This window comes from Psittacula echo (genome assembly GCF_963264785.1).
Source record: "Psittacula echo genome assembly, chromosome: 4".
Taxonomy (NCBI): Eukaryota; Metazoa; Chordata; class Aves; order Psittaciformes; family Psittacidae; genus Psittacula; species Psittacula echo.
In genome coordinates this window covers 79,934,327-79,960,092 of record NC_137738.1, presented here as the reverse complement: position 1 = coordinate 79,960,092, position 25,766 = coordinate 79,934,327, and the positions used below count along the sequence as shown (strand labels likewise).

The 25,766-nt window shown below is 36.9% G+C and overlaps 1 protein-coding gene across 1 annotated transcript in view; it reads right to left on the bottom strand.

Annotated features, from left to right (window-relative positions):
* The window catches only part of EYS (eyes shut homolog), a gene marked incomplete at its 5' end in the record, with an annotated part of 835,842 nt that overhangs the window by 720,345 nt on the left and 89,731 nt on the right, over positions 1-25,766 (bottom strand). Inside the window, 4 exons of the mRNA XM_080615919.1 lie at positions 7,745-7,998; positions 15,817-15,983; positions 20,997-21,136; positions 21,404-21,508. Of these exons, the coding sequence (XP_080472045.1) occupies positions 7,745-7,998; positions 15,817-15,983; positions 20,997-21,136; positions 21,404-21,508 (666 nt within the window). The remainder of the gene's footprint in view (positions 1-7,744; positions 7,999-15,816; positions 15,984-20,996; positions 21,137-21,403; positions 21,509-25,766) is intronic.

The following is a 25,766-nucleotide window of genomic DNA, read 5'->3' as shown; positions in this document are numbered from 1 at the left end:
CATGTGAGCAATCCCAGCTGTTTGGTCTTAGCCAAACTCTGAATTAAGTTGCAAGGTCTGAAGTCAAGTTACCCAGGCTGCAAGGCCTAGCCTTAGGTTATTAAAGGACAGTTACGTGCAGTAGAATAAGGAACTTGGCATTTGCTCAAGGTTAACAAGATGTGGGAGCGGGATGGTGAAACTGCAAGTTACGTGAGAAAGGAAGCAAATGGATAATTTTAGCTAGCTTGTTATCTGCTTCAAAAATGTGTGGACTGCACTTCTGAGCCAATCAGAATCTATATTGGTTACGTCTAGCCAATGGCAGTTCAATTTTCGGAAGCATATACTGTAGCTACTGTGCTATGACAGTGATCGGCGGACCCCATTAGCCATTGAGGCTACGACGGAGTGTGCGCAAGTCCTTTTTCAGGCTTTGTCTGAGCGAGCTGCTGAAATTTGCCCAAAACACTGTACTAGTCATTCGCACATCCCTGGACTCCTAACTGAAGGTAACAATGGGGCAGACCGTGTTGCACAAGGTCTGCCAGTCCCTGACTGTTGCGCTCCAGTTTTTACAGAGACTCCTTTTCAGCATGCCAAACGTTTACACTCCTTGTTGCACATTGGTGTGTGAGCGTTGGCGCAGGCTACAGGTCTTTTACGAACAGAGGCTGCGGACGTTATCCATCTATGTCCAACCTGTGCTCACACCCCCTTATGGGAAGCAGGTGTCAATCCCCGCGACTTGGGACCTAATGATATTTGGCAGACAGATGTTACTGAATATCCTGCCTTTTCTCCTATGCGCTATTTACATGTCACGGTTGATACCTGTAGCAGTGTCATCTTGGCTACAGCACAATGCAAGCAAGACGCTAAGGCGGCCATTTTGCATTGGCGCGAGGTCATGGCGATTTTGGGAGTCCCTAGCCAGATGAAGACCGACAACGGCCCAGCATATTCAAGTCAACTGGTGGCTTTGTTTTTATGACAGTGGGGCATTGAACATAAGACCGGTTGTCCTTATGACAGCACTGGCCAAGCTATCATCGAACGCGCGCACTGGACTCTGAAAGCTCGCCTCGTGTGTCTAGAGGCAGGGGAGCCCGTACCCGGAGGAAAACTCCCGCAAGCTGCGTGCGCCGACTTTTACTTTCTGCTCTGACTAGTTTAAATCAATTCTCGCGTGGATCAAGTGAACAATCCCTGATGAGCTCGCACTTTGCCCCACCTCCAGACAAACCCCCATATCCACAGGTATGGGTGAAAGATCCGGAAAAGGGTAAGATAGGTCCATTTGCCCTACGTGCTCACGGGCAGGGCTATGCTTGTGTAGAGGGTGAGACTGGGCTACGCTGGGTACCGGCAAAGTGGTTATTACCGTATTTGTAGCTGTGTCTGTAAGTTTGTATTTGAGCTATATTTCACAGGTGGTGATTGGCGCTTGGCTATATCTGGGAGAGAGTGATACAACGAACCTTTGCAAAGAGGTGCAAAATGACATCTATGGCCCCTTGTGTGTCCAGACGACTTCACTCACAGATCCAGTCATGATGTGCCTCACGAACTTTGTAGCCGGCCATTGAATACGACAACACTCAGGCCGGAAACACCCGCGTCTAGGTCCCTTTAGGCTGACGCTCTGTGTTTATTAGTATTAGGATGTTTGTTTCTTTCCTGTTTGATTTCTATAATATGTACCATGTTTGAATACTTAGTTAAGTATTAACTTTTCTTACTTAGTTAATTAGAGTTATAAGTTGCTTATCTGGAATATCTGTTAAAACCCTGAGTTTTCCAGTCTTGAGGCGGGAGAGATGTAGGGATTGGTACACGGAAGATCACGTGATGTGATGGGAAGTTGCCAGGAGGGACAGGAACCAGCTGACTCTGGGGAGGTGCTTAGGCAACAGATATAAGGAATTGTAACTGCGCAACAAATTGTTGTTGACCTGCATTCCGTGAATGCTCTATGTCTTGACCCTAGTTCAGAGGGAACTAGTGTTTCCGTCCCTCACCACACGAGTAGCGAGAAACTACACCCAGGGAAGCTGTGAATGCTCCATCCCTGGCGATGTTCAAGGCCAGGCTGGACAGAGCCTTGGGTGACGTGGTTTGGCGTGAGGTGTCTCTGCCCATGGCAGGGGGGTTAGAACCTGATGATCTTAAGGTCCTTTCCAACTCTAACTAATCTATGATTCTATGATTCTATGACCCTCAACTTTGTCCACCGCTTGCAATGCCTGGGGCTTATGAGGGATCTTGTTACTAGCCCTTGACTCTGCCTGACCTGTTTAGATGCTGCAGGGCTATAGTTTCCTTAGTGATTGCACCGCCTCAACTGAGCTCACTTTCAATTCATTTTGAATTAATTTACCTGTAATTCAAGGCCAGGTTGGACAGAGCCTTCAGCAACATGGTCTAGTGGAAGGTGTCCCTGCCCATGGCAGGGGAATAGGAACTAGGTGACCTTAAGGTCCTTTCCAACCCTAACTATTCTATGTTTCTATGATTCAGTTTTTAAAGATCATACTGTAAACTTCCAGGTTTGCTACAGGCCAAATTCTCTTCCAGGCAGTGGAGAGTACTCCAGTTGTCTATGAAGTATTTCCATTTTAAAGTTTCAATCACAAGTACAGTTTATAATTCAAAAGAAAAGACTGTGGTACATGATGTTATAAAGTATTTGTTTTTACTGTGCAAATAACCAAACCTTGGTTTTTTTATGAAAAGTGCCTAAGGGGTCCCTAGCTAATACAATGTAATGCATTTTAGAAATGCTGATAGACATCAGATCAATCATCTAGAGAGAGAAGACAGCTATGAGTTCTCTATGTAAAATTTTGCTTCTGAAATAAAAACTGATTCTAATGTTATATCAAAGAGCACTCAGGGATTTATTCATTAGCAGGAGAGAAAACAAGCTGGTGACTGGGAACTCGATGGCTTATTTGCAAATCTATGAATCCTAGTTCACAAAGTATGATAGTTCCCCAAAGATTTACAAAGTCCTGGGCAACAATAACTTCTTTAATTTATTTACTATTGCCTTTAATATTTCATCTGAAAGTGAATTCACTATTTATGAAAGATAAAAAAATACTATATCTGGATATGTAAAAACTGAATTACAGATAAAGGACATGACAAACACACACACAAAATAGATGAAAATAAATGTGTTTTTTCAGTATTACACTGAAATGCTCTTCATTGATTTGTAACATGCATCAAATCTGTTCTATGCTGGAAAATGTCCCGGGATCATAAACCCTGAGACTGTATGAAAATCGAATTGCTAGGGTAGCAATAACATTATTATAAGTTTAAACAGCCTTTTATTAAGTGTTTGTGGTTTATACTCTCTGAAAAATCAGAATTCAATATACTCAGTACATGTGATAATGAGTTATACCAAATACATATATATGTATATATATATATATATATAAAGCCAACCGTATCCTGGGCTGCATCAAGAGAGGCGTGACCAGCAGGTGGAAGGAGGTGATCCTGCCTACTCTGCTCCCGTGAGACCTCACTTGGAGTATTGTGTGCAGTTCTGGTGTCCTCAACATAAAAATGACACGGAACTGTTGGAACAAGTCCAGAGGAGGGCCACGAGGATGATCAGGGGACTGGAGCACCTCCCGTATGAAGATAGGCTGAGAAAGTTGGGGCTGTTCAGCCTGGAGAAGAGAAGGCTGCGTGGAGACCTCATAGCAGTCTTCCAGTATCTAAAGGGGGCTTATAAGGATGCTGGGGATGGACTATTGATTAGGGACTGTAGTGACAGGACAAGGGGTAACAGGTTCAAACTTAAACAGGGGAAGTTTAGATTGGATATAAAGAAGAAATTCTTTACTGTTAGGGTGGTGAGGCACTGGAATGGGTTGCCCAGGGAGGTTGTGAATGCTCCATCCTTGGCGGTGTTCAAGGCCAGGTTGGATGAGGCCTTGGGTGGCAAAGTTTAGTGTGAGGTGTCCCTGCCCATGGCAGGGGGGTTGGAACTGGATGATCTTAAGGTCCTTTCCAACCCTAACTATTCTATGATTCTATGATTCTATGAAATGGGTAGTATTGTAAAATTTTTCTTTTCTTTGTATGGAAATGCTATTATGTAATGCCTCATTAGCTGATTTTTTCCGTTATATATCATTATATAATTTATATAAGCAAGTCCTCACGTTCACAGAGCGACAGAATGGTTGAGGTTGGGAAGTGAGCTCTGGAGGTCATCTTGTCCAATCCCCCTGCTCAAGCAGAAACACTCAGAGCCAATTTCCCAGGACCTTGATAGCTTTAGAATATCTCTATGAATGGGGATTCTGCAACCTCCATGAACAACCTGTGCCAGTGTTGAGTCACCCTCACAGTAAAAAATCTTTTCCTTATGTTGAGACAGCACCTCCTGTGTTTTAGTTTGCACACTGCATCTATTCCTTTCATGTCATTGCTGAAAAGAGCCCAGCTCCATCTTCTTTGCACTCTTCCCTTCAGTTATTTATACATATTGATGAGATCTCTCCAAAAGTCTTTTCTTCTCCAGGCTGAACAGACTCAGGAGCCTCAGCCTTTTCTCACGGGAGAGATGATCCCTTAGCCATCTCTGTGATCTTTCACTGGAATCTCTCCAGTAGTTTCATGTATCTCGTACCAGGGAGCCCAGAAATGGAAACAGTACTCCAGGTGTGGCCTCAATACTAGTACTGAGTAGAGGTGAAGCATCAGTTCCCTTGATCTGCTGGCAAAACACCTCCTAATGCAGCCCAGAAATTTGCCTTCTTTGTTAAGGGCACATTGCTGGCTCACACTGGTGGCCCACCAGGACCCTCACGTTCACTTCTCCTTGGCTTCGTGCCACTGATCACCACCCTCTGGACCTTGTTCATCTGGTTTTCACCTCTCTGCTATCCAGCTCTTTCACTATCTGCTCATTCAGCTCATACATGATCAGGTTTTTTTCATGAGGATATTGTCAGAAACAGTTCTAAAAGCCTTGCCAATGTCAAACTAGACAACACTGCACTCCTCTCATCTACCAAGCCAATCTTAATTGTATAAGTTTATCAAGTTGGTCAAGCATGACTAAGCATTGGTGAACCCATGCTGACTACTCCAGATTATTTTCTTGTCATTCATGGTTTCCAAGATTAGCTGCTCCATCACCTTCATAGGGATCAAGGTGACGTTGACCTGCCTGTAGTTCCCCAGATCTTCATTTTTGCATTTCTTGATGATAGGATTGGCATTTACTTTCTTCCAGTCTTTGAGGACTTCTGCTAATTACCATTATCAGTTAAAGTTTATTGACAGTGACCTCGCAGTGACATCTGCAAGCTCTCCCAGCATTTGTGGGTGCATCCTGTCAGGACCTATGGACTTATGTATATCCAGTTAGCCTAGGTATTTCCAAGCCTGAGTCTCTTCCACCAAGGGTATGTCCTTCTTGCTTCAGAATTTCCCTCTGGTCTCCAGGTTGTTGGATTTCTGAAGGACAGTCTTACCAGTACAGGTAAAGGTAGCATTCAGTACTTTAAACTTTTGCATGTCCAGTGTCATAGATGTTTCATCTCACTGAGCAGTGGGCCCACATTTTCCCTTCACTTCTTTTCATCACCTATGTACTTGCAGAAGTCCTTCCTCTTATCTTTCACATCCCTTGTCAGATTCAACTGCATTTGGGCTTTGGCTTCCCTAACTATCACTGCACAGTCAGATAATGCCTCTGCATAATCCTCCCAGGTTACCTGTCTTTGCTTTAACCCTCTGCATGTTTCTTTTTTGTCTTTCAGTTTGTCCAGGACTTTCTCAACCATCCATACAGGTCTCCTGGAATTTTTGCCTGACTTCCTCTCTTTGAGATGAACAGTTCTCAAGCTTGGAGGAGGAAACAGGCTTTCTTCAGCCCCTCTTCCCTCCAGGGCTTTATCCCATGGGATTCTTCCAAGCAGGTCTTACACACCACTGCACTGTCCCTACAGCAGACACTGGGGTGGTTGAAGTTCCCCAGGAAGTCCAAAGTCCAAAATATGGGTTGGAACTTCAGCAGTGAAATGGAAATATATTATGCTAAATTTTGTACAAGTGAGCCAAGTATGCTTTTTCTCTTCGGTTGCAGTCAGACATTTAGTTGTGCTATCCAATAGAATTTAGGCTGCCCCAGGGAAAACCCTCTGTTTTGTTACACATTTATTAATAAATGAGCATGAAGATGATGCATCATCTTTTATTAAATGTTTTAAAATGCCCAAGAAATCATATACCCAACTCAAACTGAGAACAACAAATCTGCAAATGTAATTCACATACATAAATGTATATAATATAAAGGAATATAAATGTATCAGTATCACAGTATCACAGTATGTTAGAGATTGGAAGGGACCTCAAAAGATCATCTAGACCAATTCCCCTGCTGGAGCAGGAATACCTAGTAAGGTTACACAGGAATGTGTCCAGGCGGACTTTGAATGTCTCCAGAGAAGGAGACTCCACAACCTCCCTGGGCAGCCTGTTCCAGTGTTCCGTCACCCTCACTGAGAAGTTTCTTCTCAAGTTTAAGTGGAACCTCTTGTGTTCCAGTTTGTACCCATTACTCCTTGTCCTATCATTGTTTGCCACTGAGAAGAGCCTGGCTCCATCCTCGTGACACTCCCCCTTTATATATTTATATACACTAATAAGGTCACCAAAAAGGTCAAATATTAAAATTAAAATTGAAATATTAAAATTAAGTGTAGATGGACAGAATTTATAATGAAAATTTGCACTGAAGTTATGGTTATTTTATAGCTCAGTACTGTGGCAGTGACCCAGAAAAATCCAAATACATATGCTATCCCAGTGGTTTAACTGGAACTTACAAGTCTAGTACTATGCATGTTCCCTGAATTGGAACAAAAGCCCTCAGCAGCTTGAAGAAGCAGCTGTAAGTAATGATTAGTTAGTACAGATGACACTGTACATACTATACTATTTATTTTTGTCTTTGTTAGTGGTAGTGTACCACAGATCGTCAATAAAGATAGAGAAGAATTCAGAGCATTAATGCTTTTGTTCAATGATTTGGACTACAGACTGGGAATGCAACACTTCAGTATTGCTGAATCCAAAATTATTTTCTGCCTCCCACACATAGTCTTTGTATCAGGGTATTCACACAAAACAGAAAAACTGGAACTAAAAGGAATCACATTATCAGATTGTGTGGGATTCATTTACCCCATGCAGAAATCTACAGTATATCTCATCCTAGAACAGATGTCCAAGATAGGCAGATGCCCTATCTCTGCTGAGTAGAAGGGGAGTCTGAACAACTCACTCAAATATAGCTATTTATATTCCATACACGACAAGAGATGATACTGCTGATCTCATTCCTCCTCATGCTTAGATTTTCCTGTTCAATACCAAAACATTTGTTCTTATGAGCTTGTGCTGACTAAATCCATGAAATGGACACGGACAGGCTGAATAACAGCAAAATCAAAAAAATACTACTAAAATTGTGGTTTGGAACTTATTTTTTTTTAGACAAAAGCATCAAATCTTATACTCAGAACTGTATATTTAGTGGAGGGAAAGTCACCTGAAGAACAATTAGAAGACACAATCTAAGCATCTCCATGCTAATTCATTCCAACAGATACATATTTTTATATATATAAAAAATTGCTACTATGCAATCATATATACATCCGTTACACATAACTGGACAATCACATCTGTAGCACAAGTCACTTCAAAAGAGGAAACTTACCTTTGAACCCAGCAGCACACTGACATGAAAAGTGGTCAATTAAATCCATGCAGGTAGCTCCATTTCTGCAAGGTGAACTTGAGCATTCATTAATTTCAACTTCACAGAAGGCTCCTTCATATCCAGGCACACAGATACAGCTGTAATTATGCAAGTGGTACTGGCAGAAACCATATTCAGAGCACTGGTTTCCAATGCAGTTGTTAGCATCAAGTTCACAAAATGTGCCAGTGTAACCAAGGGGACATATGCACCTGTTATTGAGATGAGAGGACGGTAAAAAGAAATCTTGAATATATGGGTCACTAATGACTAATGTTAACATTATTTTCACTTTGAATTTCTCACAAATTAATTGCAATTTTTTAATCTTCTTTCTTTACCTTTGATTAGTCACTAAGTAGCTTTGTTTTACATAGACTGTTTGCAGTAATTAAATGGAACTGCACAATAATCACATTTTAGCTATTTAGATGGGACAAACTAGCAGCTATATAGCTTTTAATACGAAGCTTCCAATGACAATATTCAATTAGAAAAGTGTTATAAACAAGGAGCATGATGCATCTTATGAATTCTTTTCTGAAAATTATTAGTTGCTTGCTATAATATTAAAAGAAAAAAAAAAACAGTATTGCATCTTGCTTCCTCTGGACATAAAATCAGTATAAAAATGCTTTATCATTAGAAACCAAGTTTGCAATTTCATTCTCTAACTGACCAAAAAACCCACCAACCTATAGAATTTTATATGACTTAAGCAGGATATCTCTTCCCCACAACATAGGATGACACATAAATTGTATAAGACTGGAGATGGCTTTTTTTGTGCTTCCCTTTTTTTTAAGTATGTGAAGGAAAATTCAAGGTGGATTGTCCCATAGTTGATTCACATATCATAAAATAAGAAAATCCCTTTCTTTGATTGATCCTCTCCTCATGTCCAGAGGTCTCCTTCCAAGGGAGGAGATAATCTTACAATAATCTTACATATTCTTGATCCCTATAAATGTTATTTGGAAGCTGGAAAGAACTAACAAGTTAAGAAGTGCTTGATTATAGCAATATTCCCTACTGATCCCTCTGGCAGAAAGTTTCTTTTTTCTTTACTTTTAACAGAAGAGAATGTTCGTGTGGCTGTTTGCTTCCTTATTATCCCTATATTTTTGTGTTAGAGTTGTGGAAATCCTACTTAGGTAATTTATATATTTGCAATTAGTAACTGTAAGTCAGCAGGAGAAAGATCCCCATGTACAGAAAGGGTCCTATAAAATCATAGACAGCGCGGTAGTAGGAATGTAATTTCAAAATGAATGTCACAGATATTCATGTCACATGAAACAAAGTGGCTGATTTATGCTGCTAGTCAAACCCAAACCTGTGGCAGTGGCCTAGAACAACGTAAAACTACAAACTAATAGTACAGAAAGAGGTTTTGTTCTGTTAGTCGTATATCAATGCAAACAGGAGAACTCAGGCCCTTTTAGTAACAATTTAATCTCTTACTATGTGTTGAGGATTAAAACAGCAAAAAATTATTAACTTGTTTATAATCCAGACTGAAGTTTAGAGGTGATGGGATCTAAAAGTTCAACAAATTCCTTATAAATATAATTTATAATAATCTACATAAAATTCTAGTGGCATGTTTACACATAACTTTAGTACATAACATCATATACAGAAAAGCCACAAAGGAAGGCTAAACAATGTTTAAATGCATAGGTTATTAATGGTCTTTACTTAAAATCTGCACTTTATAATGTGTCTATTTTTAAATACTGCCACTTATATGCAGTAAAAGTCTAAACTAGTCAGGTCTTTGGTGCATTTTTTGTTAATGTAATAGCATTAACATGTACCAGTTACTACTTGCATTATATATTCAACAGTACTATATACAAGGCCAATATGGATCGCTCTATGCATATTTCTTAAATTTACTGTATAATAGTGTCAGTACTGTTCTGTAAGCTTTGGATATCAGCATCTGACTGCTTTTATTTTTAGCCTTAACATTTTTATAAGATTCTAAATGATACAAGGTGTTTAATAAATGTTATCATAATCTCTAAGTCATCTATGAAATGGGTCTTGAACACAGTTTTGATAAACACTCTGCTGGCATAACACTGACACAGCTGAACTTCAAATATCTTTTTCTGCCTGTCTTAGAAATAATATCAAGACCAATGATCTAAAAGTAATTAAGTCTTTTACATTTGTAGCAGGAAAAATACAATCACCACATTAGATTTTAATGAATATGATCTTCCATTAATATTTCAGCAGCACTAAAATACTGAACATTATGTCAAAAGCTTTGAATCATGGATTGATCTGCAGTTTCAATTTGCTGCAAAGCTGAACTGCTTCTCTACAATAAATTAGAAAAAAAAAATGTATACAGATATCTACAATACCAGAATTTCTGTTTGTGAGTGAATCTCTAGCTCAGAAAACTTGGTTTTTGCACTTATCAGAAGGACGCCCCAGCTGTGTGCTGGGGCTAAGCCTCACTATGGCCTGATCTGGGTTTCAACAGGGCTCAGTCACTGCTGCCTTCCCTGCTCCAGTTCCAGTTCTGGGAGTGACACCTCTGGGGAGAGTGGGACACCTCCTACCAAAAGGCCAGGAAATCCTAATGACACCCCCCAACTACTTTCTTAAGGAAGACTTAAACATCAACTTTACAAACTGGGGGCACATTGAAAGGATAAACATGGCACCAAAGAAAAGGTAAATATGAGGAAGGTCTGTATTAACATTAATGGGAATAACAGCAATATCCTAGTTTTGCATAGTCTCTCTTTCGCCTATATCAAGATTTTGAGTATAACAGATCCTGTGAGGAGAAACCAATACCTCAATGCTTTTGTTACAAACACGGATTTTAGTATTTAGTGCATACCGAACACACGCCACTGTTATCCTACTGTGGACTGCTTTGCTCCCACACATACCGTGCAGATGACTGTATGTTGCTACTCCAGTGCTTAAATCTGGTTAACACTGCACTGTAATTTGATATGCCTGTAAAATAAATGTTAAATTGAGATGCAGATAAGTCAGGCATGGAATTTAGTCTAAGAAGGGACATGTTACATAAAGGCAGATGGTTATGGAATATCTGCAATCTGTTCCTAGCAGTATGGAGTAGGATATAACTTCTTAGCACCAGAGGTCTAGAACAGCAGATGTGCAGGTAAGCAAATCCCCCCTAGTTAGTCCAGGCAGGGCAGCTGTCACAGTGTCACCATGGACTGCCTGCGCTGAAGAGATGTAGTATGACTTGTGCCATTGAGTAAGTAACTGTGTACAACAGATGAATGTTCAAAAGGACTAAAAAAAGACAAAGAACATATTGAAGATTTGGCTATGTTGATCTGTGCTAGGAGATGACCCAGCTACCTATTTTGCATCTTGAGACAGAAGGCATATTGGCACATTGAAGCCTGGCATTAGCAAAGACTTCCCAGTATCTCTATACTTTGTTTTTTAATAGATGTTTGGGAGTTTAAATTATAGTAGTCCAAACAGATTAACTGCATTTACTCAGTATTTAGTATTTTCTTTTCTAGTTCAAGTACGAACTCACACACATTCATAAAATGAATGAAAAGGTTATTTTTCAACATTTCACTTTGGCTTTTTGTAAGCATCTGTAGGTATTGCAGAAAAGCTGTTGTTAATTTATTAGAGATATTCACCAAGAAATTGAAACATATATTCACCTACCTTATGGAGTTGTAGCAAATCAAGGGAAAGTATATTTCTTCTTTCTCTAGTGAAAGAAGCCTGTTATTGCTACAGAAAACTGTGCATATCATAGTAGTAACTTCATATGGCATTGTCAAATAGGTCCTGAAGTCAAATTGCATATATAATACAGGATGAATAAATTTTAAAATGGAAAATTAGGTATTAAAAAACAATGTAATCTAACAGCCTAATTTATCCATCTGGCAGAAAATGGAAAAAGTCAAGGATGAATGAAGTAATAGAAACGTTAAATTTTGTGATACAGACTATCTAAATTATGTTTACTTTTCATACTCTTGCTGGCATCATGCAAAGAAATTTCTTATATTCTAAAACATTTTATTTAACGTGTCACTAGGTAAGGCTTTACTCTTTCCTAGTGAGATTAATTCAAGATTAAATTATACACACTGAAATTTATGTACAAAATACTGAAAAATGAGCTGGCAGTTCAAGCTGTACTGTACACCAAATCCAGCTTCTTAATTAGAAGTTTTCTTGCATAAAGGCTCATGAAATGCTGACTTCAGTGCTATTGCTATACACTAAAATAATTTTAAAAACAGTTTAAATAGTGTTAAATTCCAGCATACAGCTTCTTCAAATGTCTTAATCTAATAGTTCTCAGTCCTTCTTGCAAGGCTTTCCTGGGGCTACAGTATGTCTAAAACTTGTCTGAATAGACTGGACTGAAGAAACAGGAGAAATAGGACAGGTAATTGAATATACATTGAATTTTAAATTCTGTCTTTTCCCTCTATTGCTCCTTCTCACTAAATAGACTACAATAAAATATCTGCTAGGAGTTATTTCGGTTAGAATCTTGGATGTCCAAACAACAGCAACAGTAAAGAATAAATTTACAAGGGTGAAGAAAACAGAATAATAACCCCCTGTTTGGATTGCAAAACAGGAGTATCAACTCCTGGAAGAATTCTTTCACTTTAATTGTTTATTAAATGCTTCTCATTGACACATGCTAAATCAGTTCTTTTCTCACAACATAATGAAACAATACCAAGCTTTTTTGAAAGGAAAATTCAAATACTTTTTTTATGTAGCAACATTGTCTATTTACTGAGGTAATGAATCTCTGGTTTTTCTTTGTTTTAAATGTGACCACAGGTCAAGAGATTCTTTTGGCATGTGGATGCAATCAGTCTATTGTATTGTATCTTCCTGATTCATCATATTGACAGCTATACCATCAACTCAGTGGCAGGAGCCGTAACTTTTTGGAGAAGTTAGCACTTTAAATACATGCTGATTCACTTATGTCATGATATCTCGAACAGCACAGACTCAGCTGGAAGTGCAATAATTAATTTGAATTAGAGGTTTTGTAATAGTGTGATTGAGTCCACTCCAGTTGTAACAGATGGCTCACTAAGCCAAAGGAGTAAAACCCCTAAGACTTATTATTGTAATTATGTTCCTCTTATTACATACCCTCACTGGCTATTATCCTCTATCATAGTTTTAAAGTCCTCTTCCTTCACACAGAGCAATTCCCCATCCTGTACTCAAAAGAAATTCTCTGCATGTATTATGTGACACTACCGTCTGCAACAGTCATTTCAAAATGGGAGGAGAAACAGAATATGCCATGGTAAAGAGATAGAAAGTTAGAAAAATTAAGTACAGCTGAGCATTTATTTCCAATCTAGAAAAATGTGACAGTTTCTAAACATGAGACCTTAAAAGAAGGATATACTCTTGAAGCTAAGCTGGAGACCTTCAATGCTTTTGTGCTCTTAGCATTATATAATTAGCATTACTATAGCAAGCTACCCCTGGAACAATACATTATGAATAAAGTTTAATAATTAGCTTAGAAGTAAAGCTTTCTTATCTCAGAGAAAGTCTAGTTTTGCACTTATTATACTAAATAAAGCCATATAATAACATACAACTAATACATAACATTTTGGCTAACTTAATAAGTAGAGAAGACAAAGGCAAGTAATGTTTTGAATGACTATATAACATCTTTAAAAATGGATCTCAGTAGGGCTGTTAATGGCACTTACACATCTAGTTCTCCATACACTCTGCTGACAGTTTTCGTATGTCTTCCTGAAACTACTTTGCATAAAATCCAGTTGTTGATAACTGCCTTCTCAAAAGTGATAGCCATTTTAGGATAGAAACGCAAATTGCAATTCGAAAAATGTGGGTGACTACAGTAGTGAAGTTCAGCATTTCCTCTCCTATTGCTTTGGTTTTAATGGTGTATTGCAAATGGGAAATTAAAATTGTTTCATTTGCTGACAATAAATAACTCTAGGGAAATACCATTATTTCTACAGAGGGAATAGTTTAGTTCACCTAAAAATGCTTCACTGTCCTTGTGAAATAGCAGTCCCCTGTCAACAGAGCAGGTGTTACACATTGAACACTCTGCACACCGTCTGTGCAAAATAACCAATTGTGTTCTCGTGAGGTCAGGTTCTCTGATAACAAAGCGTCTGCTAACACACCTAGGATCTATATCTAAATGGTGTGTTTTCTTGTTCCTTAAATAAACAGACTGCTCTGCCAACCTTATTTCTCTTTCAAAGACTTTAAAAAGTAAGAATTTAGTGTTTTCAGTCAGTAGCCTGAATCTGGATTAACAAGCTAAATTCAGAAGTTCTTGTTTCATCAGAAGACTTCAGACCTACTCATTTCTCAGTAAATGCTAGTGGATTTTGTAAGGTAAATGTGGCTTTGTTCATCTATCAGGATTCTTTTTGTGATATAGATAGGAAAATCAAAGATTTATCAGTGAAATAAAAGGAATTTTCGCCACCCTTACGAAGTATACATCCTTCTCTTTTCGTAAGCTTGCAATCAACTCTCGTATTGAATCACTGGACCGTATTTTGACATTTTAACTCTGGATGTTGAGAATCATGTACTTATCTGTACTTTTGTGCTTATTTGGAGATTTTAGTTATTATTACGGAAGATCCTAAAAAACCAGAGGTGGAGTGGAAGAAATTTTTAATTACTTCTATTTTAATTTGGTCTGCTATTGCAACCTTGTCTAAATAGAAAAAATAGAGCATATTAATTACAGTTCTTCAAAGTACAGGACACAGCATAGTATTAAAGCCTTTCAAAATACACTTAGACATTATGGAGAGGTTTTAGTTATTCTGTTTTTTTTATAGAAGAAAAATAAATAATTCAAGTCTGATGAGAACAGCTGAACTCTGCTTATTGAAGAAATTCTTTTACATTTATTTTTTCCCCATAATTCATAGAGTCTTATTTTCAAATATCTACAGCCTGTTGCAGCTGACTAAGGAAAGCACATACTTGACCGTTTTGTCAGTACCTATGTTGTGGTTTAAGCCCAGCTGGCAACCCAGAACCATGCAGCCACTCATTCACTCCTCTCCCTTCCTCCCCCTGCTCTTGGAGGGATGGAGAGGAGAATCCAAAGAATGTAACTCCCACGGGCTGAGATAAGAACAGTCCAGTAACTAAGGTATAACACAAAACCACTACTGCTACCACCAATAATAATAATGATAAGGGAAATAACAAGAGAAAAGAATACAACCACACACCACCCGCCAACCGATACCCAGCCCGACCCGAGAAGTGATCTAGCCCTTCCGGGTAACTGCCCCCAGTTTTACATCCTGGGCATGACGTGCCATGATATGGAATATCTCTTTGGCTAGTTTGGGTCAGGTGTCCTGTCTCTGCTTCCTCTTGGCTTCCTGTCCTCCCTGGCAGAGCATGAGACTCACAAAGTCCTTGCTCAGAGTAAACATGACTTAGTAACAACTAAAAATATCAGTTTTATCAGTGCTGTTCCCAGGCCGAAAGTCAAAACCACAGCATTGCACCAGCTACTAAGAAGGAGAAAAATGACTGCTACTGCTGAACCCAGGACAACCTTAAAAAAAAAAAACCCTAAACCTAGAAGCCACAAATAACTCAGCATTTGAACTATTCACTTGAAAATTGCAATTTGGGTTTTAATAAGAAAAGTCACTCCATGTCATACTACAGGATCATAAAGTGTTTACCATTTACTAGAAGAGATGATTTGTTTATCTGAGATTTTGCACAGTTGGTTTAACTTTGTCTATCAAAGAGGAATATTTGTGAGGCCTTCCTGTGCAATACTTCAGACTAAACAGTCTTATTGAATGCACATGTTTATTCAAAGTTAGTATTCATGGCATTTTATGATCTGACAAAAATACTCCTACAATAGCAACTCCCTTTGTAATTCTTGTTGAAAGGAAAAATATCTCCATTTGGCATAAACTTCTTTATGAAGCCTTGTATGGAAAGCATCTTGTTAGTACCTGTATTTATTAATTCCATCTTCACATGTGGCTCCATGTTGGCACTGGTTGACCTCACAGTCATTAATATTCTCCAGGCATGTTTGTCCTTTCCATCCAAGAGCACAGGCGCAATGAGATCTCTGATTTTCTTCATCATAGAAGCAGCTACCTCCATTTGCACATACCTGTATATGAGAAGTACAAATACATAAAACAGCTTTTCTCTAAATTGGGACTTTCTCTACGTTGGGATTTTTTTCCCTAGATTTTAAGTGACTAAGCTGCTAATAACAAATACAGGTTTATGCTGTAATATTACAAAAGATAGATCTCCAAGATAGATTTTAGGTTCCAAAGAACCTAAAATACTGAATGTCACTAAATCAATCCATATCATTGTTTAGCTGGAAAGAGGAATTTATGATTCTATTTAATAGTGCCACTTTTATAACTGACCTTAAAACGTGCTTGGTTTAGGAGGGGCAATAGTGAACTAGCCTGTTATTGTTCCACTGAAAGTGTAGAACAACTGTTCCTGTGCTTAAAATCAGTGTATAATTTAACTGAATTTTTGGCTATCACCAGAAAGACTGAATATTTTTTTTTAATTTTAATAATAATTCTGATTCACAATGTATACTTGAATCTTTTATATATATCTGTATCTATCTATAGCTGTATCTATCTCTAATGCATCTATGCTCTGGGAAGACCAGAAATTTCTTTCTTTTCGACCTCCAGATACTGAGAAATTAATAAACCTAGACTGGAACAGCTTTTTTTTTTTTTTTTTTTTTTTTTTTTTTTAGCTTTTATTTGCTAATATTACTTACAACATTTCCTGTATTCTTCAAAAACTGCAGAAATTTCTAGGTCGGAATGAATGTTGTTTTCTTCGTTTCACTTTTAGGGTCCCATTTAATTTCCATGAAAATTTTGCAAGTGTAAAAATGGATAACTACATTTTCATTTCAAACCAATTAAGACCCCTCCTTCTAATCAATTGGTTTCTAAAGAAAATAGTGTCTAGAAGATGAGCTAATGCACTAGTACTTCAGTTTGATTGAGTCTGAATCTCTTTATAATGCTATTAAGTTCTGTAATAATAACAGTTCTTGGCAGAAATCCTCTAATATTCATTTGTCTTTGATTAGGTTTTAAATTGACCTTAAAATGAAAAAGATTTTTTGCTATGCTCATACTACTGAATTTTAGACACAAGATCCTTTTTCAATAGGACAACTTGTTTGAAGAAAAACACTGCTCAACATAAATGCAAAGAAAACAAATGCAAAGAAAACTTCTCTGTGTATAGTTTTGGAAGTATTCTCTTTTTGATTTTTATGTGTCTTCTTACTTTTCTTATTTTAACACTTCTGCAGGATTTTTTTCCTAAGGCTTACTATTTCCTCAAACCTCCAATATAAGCTTACATGCAAAAAAAAGTCAACTATAAAAAACTTCTAAGACAATTAAGACAAAAGTTATATTTCAATATTGCCACATTATTATATTCATTATAGTCTTATGTGGGTTTGATACTTTATACTGTGAATAAAGGTGTCAGCCTTTAAGATGGTATTGCAACCTAAAGCAGCTTTAAATTAAGATAAAGTCATGGAAGACATTTTTACCATCAAATCCAGTCAGCAGTTTTCTCTATCATATGCATTTTTACCTCTGCTGTAAAATTAATTCCCTGTCAGTTTAAATATTGAAAACTCTGGGTTAGAATTATTAAGAATTTTATAATAATAAAATTCGAAATGCTAAATACAATTATTCATTTATTACTAAAGGCAAACTAAGTACCTACTCAATGTTTTTCTCTAAACTTCAAACCTGCATTGTAGTTTTCCAGAGCTACTACAAGAAACACTTTTAAATGAAAAGAAATAGACAAATGGACTTCTGTAAAGAGCAGCATCCTCCCATCAATCAGCTTTTCCTTTTTCCCAAATTAAACCTTCCTCATCGTTATGACTAAGCATAGCTCTCATGACTTCACAAACTGTAAACAGAGGCTTTCTTGGTCAGTCTGACACTTCTGTCTACAGCATGTACCTTAAAATAAATCTGCCTTATTATTTAGTCTTCTTAAAAACATAAGAATCATTTCCTTCTAATATCAACCAGGAAATGTTATTACAGCAAGAGAAGATAATTAGTCCCCAGATAATTACATTTCCCCCTTCTACTTTCTTCACTCTGCAGTAATTGAGGACATAATCGTACTATATGACTGTCTCTTCTCTATGTATCATCTATTCTCTATTGCTTGAGATACGAATATAAGACACCAAGCTAGAAGGATCTCAGCACAATCGTCTCCTAAAATTTCTTCCTTCTTACTTTTTCTGAAATTCTCTGCAGTTTGAATGGAACTGGTTTTTTTTTTGGGTTTTGGAGGTTTTGGTTTGTTTTGGTTTGGTTTGGTTTTGGTGTTGGGTTTTTTTTGTGATTTTTTTTGTGATTTTTTTTTTGTGATTTTTTTTCTTTTTCACCAGGCATATCTTTTCACTACAGTCTTTGGGCTTTATTACTGCAAAATCAATTGTACTCATATTCAAAATTTCCCAAAAGTGTAATTTTAATGGATCTGCCCTATGTTCTTTCTTGGACTAGTGGTACACTAAGAAAGTAGATAAATAAGTTTAATTAAAACAAACAAACAAAAAAATGCCTCCTCAAAAAACAAATAAATCTGTATTTCAAGAAAAAATGCTGAAAGCTCCAGAAGGAATAATGAAATGAAAATATGGAAAAGTATGATTAATATGAAAGAAGCACTCTACTTATACTCTAACTGCTTGTAGATTTCACTTCTACCTGCACTGTAGATGCTACTGAATTATTCCTTGTGGAGCAAATACTTAAAATCCTTAGGCCACCTATAAGCAGAACCTAACGCTTGGTCTCCAGAATGTGAGTTAGTTCATCTAAGTTATGCAGGCTCATATGTTTCCACTACATTTCCTTTTATTCAATTTTGATACTCTGGCTTTTGAAAATTAAACATTATTTTTGCATTCTGCAAGTGAAATGAGTATTGTGAGAGCAGTTTCTAAGACACAAACTTTGTAGAGAACTATAGAGAAAAAATATTTCTACAGATGGCTATATTACTTAGCATCTAAAATTCTACCTGCAATGCCTATGACCACTAGTAATTGAAAGTCACCGAATCTCTTATCTTGGAGATTAATTTAACATAACAATGCTGAAGTTCACAGATGTCACTTGTAATCTGTAAATATACACACTAAATTCCATCCTATTTTCCAGACAATTTCTCCAAGGTGATGTCAGATTCATTTGTCCAGGAAACTACCATTAAAATAACTCAGCATAAGTATCTTACCTGCTTTATATCAAGCTAGAACTGGTGCACTGTTACTTACAGTGCTCATAAGCTTACTTATGAGATTACTGTTTGAGAAGCTCATGTATTTCAAGTTTTCTAAAAGCTTTTTATTTTTGCCATTTCTATTCTTGCTACAGAAAGAAAATAAATTGCCTTGAAATTATTGACTTCTGGCAATTTTATTTATTTATTTTTTTTTTTTACTTTATTACAAGTCACACTTTTTCCGGAAACTATAAATGAAGTATCATTAATTTCCTTCAGATAAATAAAAAAGGCTTTATTTCTAATTTTTTAATGCACGTAACCATAGAAAATATATAATAATATATCCCTTATCCTCATTTTCCTGTCTTCACTATCTTGTGCAGGTTTTCAAAGATAAACACCTAGTGATTCAAAGCCAGCCTCCTCCAAAAGTCTACTATTTATTTCCATTTTGCCCCAAATATGTTTCTCATACAGTAGGTGTATATAGATACATACATAATATTTTTTACCTTACATGACATTTATGACTGTGTATGTAATGTTTGTATGAATAAATTAAATATGTGTTAGGGCTTTTAAGCAAATATCACAGAAAAATGTCATAGTAGCTCCCATCAGCATCCTTGGCACACCATCACTTCTCATCCTAACTAGCCATAATGATTATTGCATCATTATGGTCCTACACAATGTACAATAATTTTGCACTCAGTATGACACTTTAAATAATAAAAACATTAAAATTTAACAGATGCTGAACAATTTAAATATAAACCTTTAAGCCAGTGAGTATTTAAGCATTACATTTCATACTTATTGGTGAATGTGTCCCCGTGGACTTTAACGTAACATAAATGTTGATTTCTTCTATGTAAACACATTGCCTTCTCTGCATAGTATGTTTTTATGGTGAATATATTTCAATAAAAGAATAGATTAAGCCTTTGAAAAACTGGTTACCCTGTTTGAGTAGCTGTTTGAAAGGGCTACACAGTATTGTGTGCATAGCTTTTAAAATAACTAATATAATAAAGCAGTGCAACATTATTTTACTTTGTCCTGTATTGCAATGACAGTAACTCAAGGGCCTGGGTCTGTAGTTCACTCTGATGTGAATGAATCCTAACCAAACCACTAATTTAATTGAAAAGGTCACTAAAGTTAAGTGAGAAGGGTATTATCAATATATTTTAAAGACATCTGGATACAAAATGGATGCTACTTTGGCCTAAGCATTGTCGATATCTAACTTAAAGATTTCTACAACACCTTGTACCTATGTACAAAAATCTAATTCATCACTATATTGTGAGCATTAAAGAATAACTTGCAAGGAGAATCTTGATTTTTTTTTCTAACTGCATTTCCAGCTCTCATTGCAGTTTTGCTTTAGTTTATTGTTGTTGATTATGGTCTTTATTTTTGCTTTTAATGGAAACTAAGCTTTTGTCATTCTTTCTCTGCATTAATACACCATCAGCCTTCTCTCTAGTAACCTTCAACCACATCAAACATTTCTAGGAAATTTCACTTGTTCCTAAAAGTTTCGTAAAAGAGCAGCAAGCAAGGTACTAGAGACATCAGTGAGTAAACCTATAGAGAACACAAGAAGGGCAGAGCTCACGAATTACAGAAACTGTTGGACAATAACAAGATTAGTCACATCACGTGCCTATGGATATGCATGTTACACAGGAAAGGGTTGGATTAGCATGAGAATATATCAAGGATAAGTACTGTGTTTAGGAAACCTATGGGAAATGAGGCTTCATCAGCTCACTGCTCTTAGAATAACTTGTTTGATTTCCCAAAAACACTGGGGGAATGTATCACTTCATCCTACCTCTGTATTTCCAATGCATGGTGATAAACATGTATAATTAAATCCATGAGATTTATCCACACACAGTGCTCCTGGGGCACAGCTTATATTGGAGAATAGGCAGGCATCAATATCCAGTTTACATCTTTCACCTTCAAAACCTGCACCACAAAGAGAATGTTTAATCACAGTTCATTCAGAATATTGACGTTACGTCTATGCAGGGTGTCAGCAATTAACACCACTCTACTAGAGTAATTTGGCAGTTTTATTTCCTAAACAAATTGAAAAAATGGTATTCTTCATAAAAAAAAAAGTTTATCTCAGACATTAAAATATATTGCTATATTTATGATGTTATTTCTTAAATATCATATGACATTTTCTTTGCTCTGTTTAGAGAATAAAGTACATTTCCAGCGACTCACCTATAGGGCAAGAGCACTTAAAATGATCTCCATAGTCAGTGCATGTTCCTCCATTTTCACATGGACTGGAACCACAGGTATCTATTTGTACTTCACAGAATTCTCCTAGGGTTGAAAAAAAACACAACTAAACATGAACCATATTAGTAATACTGGTAAAATAACTATTGCTGTAAATCGTCTGTCTGGAATATTGGTTAGAATTTAAAGACCTTGTGTAAGTTTCCAGACTCCTTTCTCTCCATTTCTATATATATAAAAAAAGAATCTGAAATGGAGATGATACTTTGCATTTTCTTCTACTCTTTACTACTGCATGAGTCAAACCTGATCTTGATCTCTTCTCAAGACTTTCGATTCTATTATGTATATATTTCATTATGTCTTTTCTGGGCTCCATTTTGGCTAGAAAAAAGCTAGTCCACACTTGCCTGAGTAATCCTTAGTGTCATCCCACTGAACAATTACATGCTCATTTAGCTGAAGACCCATTTTTTTGGGTCAGCAGGAAAAAATAACTGAACTTGTAATGATAGTTCTAAATAAAATGTGCTGAAGAGAAATATAACTTTGGCGATGTGATAAGAGACAAGGAAGATGGTCAGCTTTACCATTTGTCCTGGAAAAAACAGTAGATTTGACAAAAAAGCGTACATAGTAAGGTTTTCTCCTTATTCATTTTAGTACTGAAAACAAGATAATGAATTCTGTTTAAAGGTTTTTGAGGTTTTTTTTTTCTTGTTATTGGTGTGCTGTTGTTCCTTTTTCCATTAACTTTTCACTTTTTAATTTATTATTTCTACAGTGGGAATTAATCTTCACTGCCAAGAAAACTAGAAGAAAGTGGAGGAGTTTTTCAAAGTGTCATAGCGGAAAACTTCAGAAAAGAAAATAAGAGTAGCTTACCGATGGTTTTACTATCAACTTGTTTGCAATCAGTGATACTTTACCCAGTAGCTTAAGCAAAACAAAAATGGAAGAGCTGCACAGAAGAAAAATGTTTGAGAGAAATGCACAGGGAACTGGGATACTTTTTAAAATAAGACAAAGGGTTCTGTAAAATGTTTTGTCAAAAGTTATCATTCAAGTTAAATTTTTTCACAGAAAAAAAATCAGTTTTACTTCAAATAATGATATAGTTTTTAAATTTTTAGTCAGCTCTCATTTTGATCTAAAGCCAGAGACATCAGTACAACATGAACTAATAGTATAAAATCTGATAAGTAAAGGATTATGTCTGTTTCTGCAATGCATTTCTGCCAATTTAGTTTTTAGTCAATTAAAAATATAAACCACTTAAGTTTCCTGAACATACACTGTATCTTTTAACATGCTGGAATGGAGTGTCAAACTGAGACTGAACGACTGCTTTTTATGGACTTCTACAAATGTAAACAGGAATATACTTGTTAAGGCCTTAATGCTGTGATTTGTTGTCCAGAAATCTCATTTTTTTTGGGCCACCAGGTGCTGAAACACATATACAATCTTATGTATTTACAAAGAAGTTGACCAGCATGCTAGATAGACTGCTAATGTTTATTTCGTCCTTTTGCTTCTCAGCCAAAAATAGCCCAGAATTAACATGTCAATTTTGAGACAGCCAAGAGTATATTTTACTGAAAGTTTTAAAGCTTACTGTAAATATTAAATTCATAGACAAAATATGAAATTTGATACTTCTTGCTGTTATAATATTATATTATTATGTTATTGTTATTATAATATTAATAGAGATTAATACATAATATTACATATTATGTCATTATATAATTATTATTAATATTACATTAATATTACATATTAATTACATGGGCAACTACGGACAACGTGACCTTACATTTACAAGATTCACATTTCCTCACTTTGGTAACAGTAATGGTAACTTTTAGAAAGCCATGCTGTGAGATGAGCTAGGAAAAGAGTTATAAAAAGTAACTGTATAATAGTGATTGGCAAATGGACATGGTAAAAAATAAACAGATATTTTAATTGCAAAATCAACTGAATGTGTTGAGGAAGTTGGTATCTTCTACAAAATGTGGGTTTTTTTTTCATATTTTTCTTAATGAGGTCTGGAAAGCAGAAAGGTGGCAATAAACTTCAACTCAATAGGTATTTTTGATCCAATTTTTTGTATTTATTCATGAGGATGGAATTCTCTTCTCCAAGAAACCCTTATGAATAAATATTAGTACAACCAAACAGGATTAGAGAATTATTTTGCTACAAATCTTAAACTCCTGCAACAGCTGTATCCTTTAAGCTAACTTTACAATTTTTCCTTCCTACAATGAGGTCAAGAAAACCTAGTAACTTCAAACTGTTATAAAATTTATTAGAATCTGAATACTGCTGAGAAATGCATAATTTATGGTATTAATATCTGATTAAGTGTTAAATGGATGTCAGGAGAGATCTCCACAGTAATCCACTTAGCTTTTAATGCCTAATTATCACTTCATAGTGAGAGAGAGACGAATAATTGAGAAATGCAATACCGGGAGAACTCAAATGAGATTTTTGTGTGCAATTACGCATGTTATTCTTCTATCAGGAATAAGCTCGGCAGGTACAAGGAACAAAGGAAAAAATAAATTGTATAATATAAGAGGGACTGGAAATATTTTTACATTAAAGTGTTTACTTCTGTATTTATTTTTTAAAAATTACCTTATGTTCTTACAAGTTAAATTGTTTAACTACAAATTCAATGCCTGAGATATCACTGAAATAAAGTGTGACCAAAAATGAGCACAAACTACAGTTACAATGAACACCATGAAACATTTTTTTACTGTAAGGGTGACCAAGCACTAGAACAGGTTGCCCAGAGAGGTGGTGGAGTCTCTGTCTTTGGAGATACTCAAAAATCCATCTAACATGGCCCTGGGCAGCCTTGGGACCCTTCTTGAGCAAGGGAGTTAGACAACATGTGTGCCATCCAGAGGTCTCTTTCCAACCTCAACCATTCTGGACCTGGAGCTGGACAAAACTGGTCTTAAGGGTAACAAGAAATAGTATTTCATATATGTAAGAGCCACAATAAAAAGTAAATTCAGATATAAAATATAACTGCATCTCAATGAAGTGTAAAGGCATTTTAGCAGATGTACAGAAATGATCCCAAGCGGATCCTAGAGAGATGAAAAAACCTCTAGTATGATCATATTCCTCCCAAGGAAAGACTGTAGATTCTGTAACACTGCCTCCAACACTACCACTACGAAATTAGATCTGCCCCAATAATTATTATATTTTTAAGATTCTAGTTACATTAACAATAAATTCTTGGCTTTATAGACATGTACCTTTCCCTTGCCCATAACCAAGATTGTGACCTGTTGTGGTTTAAGACCAGCTGGTAACTCAGAAATCACGCAGCTGTTCGCTCACTCCCTCCCCCTTCCTTCCCCCACTCCCGGAGGGATGGGGAGGAGAATCCAAAGAATATAACTCCTACGGGCTGAGATAAGAACAGTCCAGCAACTAAAGTATAACACAAAACCACTACTGCTACTATCAATAATAATAATGATAAGGGAAATAACGAGGGAAGAGAATACAACTGCTCACCACCCGCCAACCGATACCCAGCCCGACCCGAGAAGTGATCTAGCCCTTCCGGGTAACTGCCCCCAGTTTTACATCCTGGGCATGACGTGCCATGATATGGAATATCTCTTTGGCTAGTTTGGGTCAGGTGTCCTGTCTCTGCTTCCTCCCGGCTTCCCCTCCTCCCTGGCAGAGCATGAGACTCAGAAACTCTTTCGTCAGACTAAACATTACTGAGCACCAACTAAAAACATCGGTGTTATCAGTGTTGTTCCCAGGCCGAAAGTCAAAACCACAGCACTGCACCAGCTACTGAGAAGGAGAAAAAGGACTGCAACTGCTGAACCCAGGATGGTATCCACCCCTTATTGCATACCATTCACATCATGCTCAGATCCCACATTTTCAATATACCATCACTCTTATCTCATATATATACATATATATACATCGACAGAGAGACAGAGAGAGAGAGAGAGATCATTTCTTAGTGCATGGACCAATCCCTATAAAGCTGCTGAGTCCATTCGGTCCATGATGTCGGGCTCCATCTCTTGTTACAGTCTTTCAGAGCAGGAGAGGCTGTGTGCAGTGTCCACACTCGTGAATAACCTGGGCAACAGTGTCTATTGCTAAGTCCACCTCTTGATCATGAGCCCATCTGTATGTTGCATCTCTGCCCTGATGGCCTGAAGTGTCATGGGTCCACCAGGCTCAAAATAATTCACTCTCCCCTTCAGCAGTTACTGCAACTTGTAGTGGGGGACTCCATACAGATGCCTTCCATCTCTGACACTTCCAAAGCACT